This window comes from Neoarius graeffei, chromosome 25 (assembly GCF_027579695.1).
Source record: "Neoarius graeffei isolate fNeoGra1 chromosome 25, fNeoGra1.pri, whole genome shotgun sequence".
In the NCBI taxonomy this organism is placed as follows: Eukaryota; Metazoa; Chordata; class Actinopteri; order Siluriformes; family Ariidae; genus Neoarius; species Neoarius graeffei.
The window spans coordinates 8,900,052-8,910,455 of record NC_083593.1 but is presented as its reverse complement, the minus strand read 5'-3'; the positions used below and the strand labels follow the sequence as shown (position 1 = coordinate 8,910,455).

The following is a 10,404-nucleotide window of genomic DNA, read 5'->3' as shown; positions in this document are numbered from 1 at the left end:
CCTGGAACCTTCTTGCTGTGAGGTGACCATGCTAACCACTACACCACCATGCTGCCCTAAGTAAAAACAGAACAGACAGCTTGTGGACCGTGATTTTGACAACAAGATTATTGGATTAGAATCACTGACTGCACCTTTAAAGGTCCCATGGCATGAAATTTCCACTTTCTGAGGTTTTTTAATGTTAAAATGAGTTCCTCTGACCTTCTTAAGTCACCCCAGTGGCTAGAAATTTCATAATGTGTAAACCAAACTATGCCCAACATTTGAGAATGGCGCGTCAAAACGGCGCGTTGATAAGCTCTTCCCTTTACTACGTCAGCAAGGGAGATGATCCCCACGCCCTCCCTCTGGATTCCCACCCACTGTATGGATTGCCCCGCCCAGTTGTAGTGAGGAGACCATAGAGGGAGGACACAACAACATGGCATCACCTAAGCGAGCGAAACATGGAAATTGCGCTGTACATGGATGTGACAACACAGAAAAGAGTCTGTTTTTACTGCCGACGGGAGAGCCCCTGAAGACGCAGTGGCTTAATTTTATTTATTTCAATAATACGCCGTCGAGTCTACCTAAGACGGTGTATGTTTGTCAGAAGCATTTTCCTGAGGAATGTTTCCACAACTTGGGACAGTACAGGGCAGGTTTTGCACATCAACTGTCACTGAAGCCTGGGTCCGTACCAAGCATCCCTGCCGCATCAGCCACAAACACCGAACAAGTAAGTGTATAACTGGTCGTTTTGCCGTGTTTTAAAATCGGTGCATTAGCCTAGCAATGGCTACATTAGCTGTGCAGCTAACTGTTTCCTGCAGTTAGCCAGGTAATCTGCGCTACAAAACTAAAGAGCATGCAGCATGCTCTGTTAAACTGAGTTTAGTCTGGAAATTGACTGTAACTTATGAGCTTATGTTTGACTATTGCTCCGCAATGCATGTCTTCTGTTGGATAAGCGCTATGTTGTTGTAGTTGCTGCTTCTATCCTCTTTGGTTATGGAGTGCGTGTTCAAGCCTAGGGTATTATACGTTCGTAAACTACCACTCCGAACACTCTAACTCTCTGTTCTCTGTGTCACGTTGAGTTTACGAAAGGAGTCCGAGGGAGAACGGGGTTTTGTCTTAGCAGCGTGGCTACAGGCGCTGATAGCAGCGAGTATGTGTGTGCGCGCAGCTTGGTCAAGCCCCTCCCCCTCCCCCCATGGCCCGCCCCCACTCTCTACCCTTCCCCGCCTCCTGCTTCTCATTAGCAAAACGACGCACTGGGAAAAGCGCTGAAATGGGGCTTTCTCCCAGGAGGCTATATTTACGTGCCGAGGGTTCATTTCGAGAAAGGCTGCGGATATAACATCCGGAAGCCTCCACGAGCCCGTTTAAAGCATCAACAAACCACCATGCCATGGGACCTTTAACCATCCATAGCCACTTATCCTGTTCTACAGGGTCACAGGCAAGCTGGAGCCTGTCCCAGCTGACTATGGGCGAGAGGCAGGGTACACCCTGGACATGTCACCAGGTTATCGCAGGGCTGACACAAAGACAAACAACTATTCACACTCACAGTCAATTTAGAGCCACCAATTAGCCTAACCTGCATGTCTTTGGACTGTAGGGGAAACCAGAGCACCCGGAGGAAACCCACACAGACACGGGGAGAACATGCAAACTCCACACAGAAAGGCCCTCGTCGGCCGCTGGGCTCGAACCCAGAACCTTCTTGCTGTGAGGCAACAGTGCTCACCACTACGCCACCCAACTTTAATCAGAAGTGAAATATTCTATCTCATCTCATTATCTCTAGCCGCTTTATCCTTCTACAGGGTCGCAGGCAAGCTGGAGCCTATCCCAGCTGACTACGGGCGAAAGGCGGGGTACACCCTGGACAAGTCGCCAGGTCATCACAGGGCTGACACATAGACACAGACAACCATTCACACTCACATTCACACCTACGGTCAATTTAGAGTCACCAGTTAGCCTAACCTGCATGTCTTTGGACTGTGGGGGAAACCGGCCCTCGTCGGCTGCTGGGCTCGAACCCAGAACCTTCTTGCTGTGAGGCAACAGTGCTCACCACTACGCCGCCCAACTTTAATCAGAAGTGAAATATTCTATGTATATCTGAATTACATTTAAGTGTCACTGTGAAACAAAACATAACCAATTAATAATCTTATTTGTACCCACTAAACTAATCATTAATAATGATTAAGCATTAAAAGGTCAGTCATGTAATTGAACAAGTTTAGTTGCTGTTTTACAGAGTGGGCGGGGTTTAATTATTTGAACCCCGAGGGAGCGGTAAAGTGGGCGGAGCTACCGCAATGGTCATCAGACACTTCCTGCTCTGGAGGAAGCGTCAGTTAAGGTTGTTTATTTCGGCTAGTTTTACTGTCACCTTCTACTATTTACAAAAGGTATGTTCATCTTTTATAATATTTATTATTTTTTTTTTGCACATTTCATGCATCAGCACGCGTAAATACACCGCCCCTGTCTTCCGTCGCCTCGTGCTCGAGCTCTGTATTAAAGGAGCAGCCTGTCCGTGTGTGCTAGTCGGCTAAGCTAGCAGCTTTGTCCCAACAAAGAGACGCGTTAGCCGCTTAGCAAGCAGGCGGAGGCTCTGAGCTGTTTGAACCGAGCGTCACACTTTTACCTGCTGTTGCTTCTAAGTATACACGTTTGGAAGTAAAAAAAAAAATAAGCATAATAATAATAATACGCTGAATATAATTCTACCGAAACTAATAAGTTGTTCGCGTCGTTACTTCAAAATGTAAATGTTAGCTCTTGCTAGCTGACGCAGCTATGCTAACTTTTAGCTAGCTAGCTAGCATCAATGAAGGACAAGAATGACCTATAAATAGCAGAAATGTGTACCTGTGCCGACCCTGTTTGATATAAAAGCCACATATTGTGTCCATTTTTGAATATTCTACGCTTTAATTTCACTGAGTAATGGTTTAAGTGCCTAGCTTTCGGTTTAGTTAGTGTACTCGTCAGGGTTTGAATGAAATGAGCAGTGCACTCCTCCACTCCTCAGTTGTGACATGATCACACAGGTTCTTTATATTCAGTTATGAAAATAAATAGCCGTCCAGCTGTGGTAATGCAGATAACACCACCTACGTGTGAAACAATAAGGTACAAACAGTTTGCATAAACAAAGACAAAGGGATTTAGTTCAAGCAGGAAGGGTTGACTTTTGATTCTTATTTTGAGGGATTGCAAATTGAAATATTCACAGTATGATGATCAAGTCTAGAAATAACAGATTTATAGTTTGTCTCAAGGCAAGGCAAGTTTATTTGTATAGCGCGTTTCATACACAGTGGCAGTTCAATGTGCTTTACAGAGGTAAAGACAAAACAGTAAACAATAGAAAATAAAATTACATAAAATAAAGGGGGAAGAAGAGAGAAAAAATAATAAGAATTAAACAATAGTAGAAATAATAAAATGAAGTAAAAGTTCAGGAAAAAAACAGCAGAATAAAATGGAATAAAAGTTTAAAGCATGTAAAGGTGATGATGATAGATATCAGTTAGCAGAAAGCATCTGAGAACAGCTTGGCCTTTAGTCTAGATTTGAAGCTGCCAACAGCAGGAGCATTTTTGATGTCCTCCGGGAGTTGATTCCATAGCTGTACTGCATAGTAGCTAAAAGCTGCTTCACCACACTTTGTTTTAACAACAGGTTTTACCAGTACATTTTTCTGCTGCGATCTGGTAGATCTGATTGGGTTCGGCCGCCGCAACGTATCAGAGAGGTAATTGGGCCCTGCACCATTTAGAGATGTGTACACCAGCAGCAATGCTTTAAAGTCAATTCTGTAGCTTACTGGAAGCCAGTGAAGGGACCTTAGAATCATCATATTAATGAGCCATTTCAAAACACACAGAAGCTTGATGGAGAGAGATAATCTTTGTTTTAGCCAGTATCTCACTGGGCTGTGACAGCCCGCGACTAGTCGGAGCCACAACAATTGCAATAAACTATGCGAATTAGCGACAATTTTTTTCTTGGAATCACACTGAACACCGACTCTCACCTATGGTCATGAGCTTTGGGTAATGACCGAAAGGACAAGATCGCGGATACAAGTGGCCGAAATGAGTTACCTTCGCAGGGTGGCTGGGCGCTCCCTTAGAGATAGGGTGAGAAGCACGGTCACTCGGGAGGAGCTCGGAGTAGAGCCGCTGCTGCTCCACATCGAGAGGAATCAGCTGAGGTGGCTCGGGCATCTTTTTCGGATGCCTCCTGGACGCCTCCCTCGGGAGGTGTTCCAGGCATGTCCCCCCGGGAGGAGGCCCCGGGGAAGACCCAGGACACGCTGGAGGGACTATGTCTCTCGGCTGGCCTGGGAACGCCTCGGTGTTCTTCCCGAGGAGCTGGCCGAGGTGTCTGGGGAAAGGGAAGTTTGGGCTTCCCTGCTTAGACTGCTGCCTCCGCGACCCGGTCCCGGATAAAGCGGAAGAAGACAAGACGAGACACTGAATTGATATTCGCGTATTTTACCGCAATTGTCGTGTCTCCAACTAGTCGCAGGCTGTCGCAGCCCGGCTTTCCCTCGGCAGGCAGGGAAGTAGAGGAAGCCTCACGGAAACTGACTTGAGAAGGGTTTGCGACTATTTTGAGAGAAATTTTGTCGCACAAATTTTTTGAACATGTTCAAAATTTCAGCGGCGAAGGAGCGACACTTTGCAAGGAACTTGAGAAGCCCCGCGAATGTTTCAAGACGCTTTTGAAACACTCTCGCGAATGACGTTCACAATTTGTCATGAGCTGTCGCAGCCCAGTGAGATACTACCCATATCCTTGTATAGATTGATTGATTGATAGCCAAAAGGATACTAAAAAAGAGACTCTAGTCTTTGAGAGCAGTATTTGAGATAATGGGGTGATACGGTGGTGCAGTGGTTCACACTGTCGCCCCACAGCAAGAAGGTTCCAAGTTCGAAGGTCACGACTGACCGAGGCCTTTCTGTATGGAGTTTGCATGTTCTCCCCATGTCCTTGTAGGTTTCTTCTGGATGCTCTGGTTTCCCCCACAGTTCAAAGACATGCAGATTAGGTACAACGGGGCCACTGTAATTGGCGCACACTGTAGTGGTTTCCCAGCCATAATGTATGCACATATATAATCTCGGTATGGCAAAGTTAAATAAATTAATTTGACAGGCTCTTATGTTGTTGGTATTTATAACATTGTCGTAATGAGCTGAACGAGTGTGTGGCAGTGAGGAAAAAGTGGCACATTGAGCTTAAAAGAACTAAAAACCTGTCTAGAACTGCATCGTAATTTTGTTACGTTAGATTACATTACAGGCATTTAACAGACCCTCAAGTACATCATACCCAGAGCAGCCTGGGGTTAAGTACCTGCTCGTCCAGGGAATCGAACTGGCAACCTTTTGGTTCCAAAGCTGCTTCTCTAACCATTAGGCCATGGCTTCCTCCATGTACAATAAATTTACAAATGTGATAGGAATGGTAGCAGATTTGGTAATTAGTTTACAATAGAAATGGATTGCACAAAGGATTTCCAGTGTGATCGCATGTAGAAACGAAGTTGTTGGAGTATGATTTATGGGAAGGTTTGGGGAGTCGCAGCCAAATGAGAATCACCAGAGTAAGGAATTTGATTGGGTTAAAAAATGTAACATGTACATGGTTATATTTGGGAGTTCATTTATACTTTTTTTTTTTTAATTAATTCTGATCATGACCTAAATATTTTCTATTAACTTTAATACCCACCTTTTCCCTTTCTAGCCCCCATATCATCTTGTGTATCCTCCGATTCCCTCAGTTGTAATATTTTCACTTGGCTTGGCCAATCTTTGCTCATTCTTCTTGAGATATCTGTTCTAACTCCATCAGACATCATACATTCTTCAAATTGGGTCTGGAGACTGATACGTAATGCTAAAAGTTTGACTTCCTTTTTGTAACATCTTGCAATTCTCGTTTCTACAAAGTATAACTGAAGTACATCAGGCTTGAAAACTGGCAGGTTTCGCTTTGCTTTGTAAAGGGAGGTTAGTGCACCTGCTTTGCAAATCAGCATGCCATTAAAACTGATGCAAATTACTTTGGGGATTTATGTACATTTTCTTACTAGAAGCCCCAGAGAGATACAACTGTAAACACAGCTTTATACTGCGAGTATCATTACATTTCTTGGAATTATTTCTTCCATAGAAATGTGATGGTTTTTCATGGCCAGATTTACCAACTCATTGATTATCCTGTTTTTTTAAGGTTTTCTAACTCTGGGGAAATCCTGGAGAGGTCCTGAGGTCTTACTTGAGCTCATCATGTACTTCTACCGCTGCTCTGCTCAGAGTTTAGAGTTTTAATTAATCCATTTTTAGGAGGACGGACTAGAATTGGGATTGTCTTCAACACCATTTTGTGGAACCGTGTATCTCCTCAAAGGCTGCAGGTTCATCAAGTGTACATTTATTTAAGTCATGGCGGACGGGAGGATCTATGTGGGAAACCTTCCCATGGACGTGCAGGAGAGGGACATTGAGGATCTCTTCTTCAAATATGGCAAAATTCGGGATATCGAGCTGAAGAACAACCGCGGGACCATCCCCTTTGCCTTTGTTCGTTTTGAGGACCCACGGTGAGTTCCAGGGCTGATGTTGTCATTTTCACCATCACTGACTGAAGACAGGGAACATGGAGGAGCCATTTCTCAAAAGTCTCTCAGTAGAAAGAAAGTTAGGAGCACTTTACTCTTTTCCTATAGGGATGCAGAGGACGCCGTCTATGGAAGGAATGGATATGGATTTGGAGACGGTAAGCTGCGTGTGGAATATCCTCGCTCCTCAGGATCCAAATTTGGCGGATCAGGTGGAGGACCAAGGGGAAGGTTTGGACCTCCGTCGCGTAGATCCGAGTTCCGGGTTATAGTTACGGGTAGGTTAAAACATCCAGTGTCTTCAGTGGGTCGGTTATATTTACTGCAAGGTGCTTATGTATAGCTCAGTGCACTACAAATCATTTCATATGGGATATGCTGGTATTTGTATCCATGAGCCTTGTTCTTGTTTTTTCAGGCCTTCCTCCCACCGGAAGTTGGCAAGATCTTAAAGACCACATGAGGGAGGCAGGAGACGTGTGCTTTGCTGATGTGCAGCGTGACGGTGAGGGAGTGGTGGAATTCCTGAGACGGGAAGACATGGAGTATGCCCTGCGTCGACTGGATGGCACGGAGTTCAGATCCCACCAGGTTACACACTAAGTCAATAACAGAAACACTAACAATCAGATTCACAAGTTGTGTATTTAGGGTGTATTACTGGTTCTCAACGGTAACGTGCAGCTCGGGGGGCTAATAGATATTTATGATTTATAGTGGTGCTGATTAGGGCTGCACGATATCAGAAAAATATGCGATATTCGATAACATGACTGAATATCTCGATATCGATATGCATCACGATAATTAAATATATAATGTTTTTCTTACCTCTACTCGCCGTTCTGCCCTGTATCTAGCATTTAAAAAAAAACACCCAATGCATCGCTTCCATTCCAACATTATTTTTTATTGGAAAAACATGGCTACACCTGCAATGGTGTCCATCAATCATCTTTAAATCTCTTAATTTTTGTGAGCGCAGCAGAAAATGTCTTAAGTTGAAGTAAACAAAAAACTGAAAACTACATTACATTAACATAAAGCATTCAAAATGGCAATTTCAGCGGCTCCCAGGAGATGAAGGTGAGCGACACAGATTCACCATAAACTCAAACACAATCTGTTAATAACACATGCGGGTGAGAGAGCAGTGGTGTGTGTGTGTGTGAGAGAGAGAGAGAGAGTGAGAGCAGTAGTGTGTGTGTGTGTGTGTGTGTGTGAGAGAGAGAGAGAGAGAGCGGTTTTATGTTTTTATGCTTCTGTACAGCAGTGTTTGTGCCAGTGAGCCGCCCCACCACTGTTTTACAGGTACATGTCTTGCAAAGTACCTGAGTTTGCAGTACATCACCCCTCCTGAATCCAAAGTACTTCCAAATAGCAGACGTGCATTTTTTTTTTTTTTTTGGAAACCAGTTCCTCCTCACACAAGTTTGTCTCACCACACTTGCTCCCACCTTCCGCCATCACCACGAGGCTTTTACTTGTTTTGCAATAGGGGGCGGAGTTATCCCGTGGCGCTTGTTGACATTCAAATGTGATTGGACGGCACAGAAAAATGTGCCTTTTATCGAAATTTAAGTAATTTTTGCGGTATGTGTGTCGCAAACTATATCGCGATATCGATACTTTTTCGATATATTGTGCAGCCCTAGTGCTGATTACTGTTAGCCTGATACTACTGTTCTTATTTAGTGATTTAGTTATAGCATTAATTAACTAATTATTTGAAGGACGCAGGTTTATTCTCATGCTTCTTAAACACAGGTGGGTGACCGATTGAAGGGAAAACCAGTGGCTTTGTTAAGCTGTGGGAGGAGTTTATTTTTCTGGCATCATTTGAGTCCTTTTGTCTCCTTAGAGGGACGCATCACTGCAAATCACTACAAAGTTTCTTCACACTTGCCAAGACGGTTTATGCTGGTCTTCCCTTTAACAGGGATGAGAGTTTTCTGCCTTTCAGCGGATTTCCGCTTTTTCTGAGTAAAAATCGACCTTTTTATATTATGCCAAATCCGTTGATTTTTTTTTTTCCATTTATCGAGGGGGGTGGGGGTATGTTCCTTCATGATACTCAAGCGTAATTCATTCCAACAACGATGTTACATGTTTACATTTTCGCTATCTTTAGTCTCGCGGTAGAATACGTGTTATCTACAATGTAATTGGCCAAAACATCGATGGCGAGAGCATGATTGGCTATCATAACAGTTCTTACAAAAGAGAGGACTGACAAGCTTTTGTCTTTGGCCAAAAAGCTGAAGAAGTCGTCGAAACGATCAAATGAAAATGAGAAGTGACTGTGAACTATAAATAATTGTATAAAGTGTACATAGACATTATCCCATAAACTTAGCATTCGTTTGATTTAATACATCGAACATGTATATGATATTCAGTAAATCTGAATTAATGCTGACCGTTTTGAAAACTTAAATATTTCAAAAGACTTTTTGAAGAAATCATATGCAACTAATGAGGACGTAGGGAGAAATGGTCAGTCACCCTAAGAAATTTTATTTAATATATGAACATTTTGATAATTAATAGAACTTAAGTTTAATGTGAATTGTTATTTTTGTTGATCATGAATTATAACCATACCCTTGAATGTAGAATGTGATTTTATGTTGAATTCAAATAGTGCTCCTATTGATTTGAAACATATTTTCATGTAAATATATAAAAAAGACAACAGTTTTTTTTATTTTTTTATCTACTACAGCTCAGATTGCAGGAAAAGTGGTTTGTAAGGCCTTATTTTTCAAAAATTTCCTGGGGGGTGTATCCCTCCCCACCAATTGGCTTCGGGCACCTTTGGCACCCTCGCATACCTTTATCTTGTTTTCTGCTTTTTTGATGACCACCCTCTCATCCCTGCTTTAATTTGTCAGTCACCTGTATTGCAACTAAAAGCGAGCCTTGGTCAGTTACTAGAGTAGTGAACAGCTTCTCCGTTTCCTCCTACAGGGTGAGACAGCCTACATCAGAGTATTGGAGGAGCGCGGCACGAGCTGGGGTCGTTCCCGTTCCCGCTCCAGGTCTCGTGGGCGGTACACTCCTCCGTACCAGAGCCGAGGTTCTCCTCCTCGCTACCGCTCCCCTCCACGCCATTTGGCTCGTCTCAGCCCTCCTTCGCGAAGACCGCTGCCTCAGCACCACAGCCCACTGCCACGTCACTATCGGTAAACAGCCAAACGAGTTCAGCCCTGTTTAAAACCCACCCCTCACCATATTCTACCTTTTTAATTTTTTTTTTTTAATTTTGTAATTTACATTCCACAATTAAGAGCATCCCTGGAAAGCCTTAGTCTTTGTTCACAAGTTTCAAAATGGTCTCAAGATGAAAATGTTCCTCTTCTGGTCAATAATAACTGGATAATTCTTAACTGCCAGGAAGAGAGGTTTTATCTCATCATTTAGAGCAAAAATCATGATTAAATCATTTGTGTCCACCTTTTGTTATTTTGGCAAAAAAAAAAGGCTGTTCTTGCAGAAGTTGTGCTAATCTTTTTATTTTTCTTTTAAGTAAAATGAAAACAAGGCTTAGGTTTGTTTTCTAATGTACTCTCTCCCTTCTTTTTTGTATCATGTTAAAAATACACTTCTTGTATTTTTATTTTCCAAATTAAAGATTTGAATCATGGTGGTGTTCTCCCAAAATTTAGTAAGGTCATCATTCCTGCATCTCGGCAACAAAGGAACGGGATTTTTAAATCACCTGACCTGAATGATTTAAGTGACACATGAGG

The 10,404-nt window shown here is 43.1% G+C and overlaps 1 protein-coding gene across 2 annotated transcripts; it reads left to right on the top strand.

The window, feature by feature from the left end:
* The first annotated feature begins 2,311 nt into the window (after positions 1-2,311).
* On the top strand, positions 2,312-10,298 carry srsf9 (serine and arginine rich splicing factor 9). 2 transcript variants are annotated; one of them, XM_060909370.1, is made up of 5 exons: positions 2,312-2,417; positions 6,265-6,634; positions 6,761-6,930; positions 7,071-7,243; positions 9,623-10,298. In XM_060909370.1, the coding sequence occupies exons 2-5, from the start codon at positions 6,477-6,479 to the stop codon at positions 9,839-9,841; spliced, it is 720 nt and encodes a 239-aa protein (XP_060765353.1). In that variant the 5' UTR covers positions 2,312-2,417; positions 6,265-6,476; the 3' UTR covers positions 9,842-10,298. The 2 variants fall into 2 exon arrangements, with proteins under 2 accessions (XP_060765353.1, XP_060765354.1); XM_060909371.1 differs by having other exon boundaries at positions 2,324-2,417; positions 6,378-6,634.
* Positions 10,299-10,404: the final 106 nt, after the last annotated feature.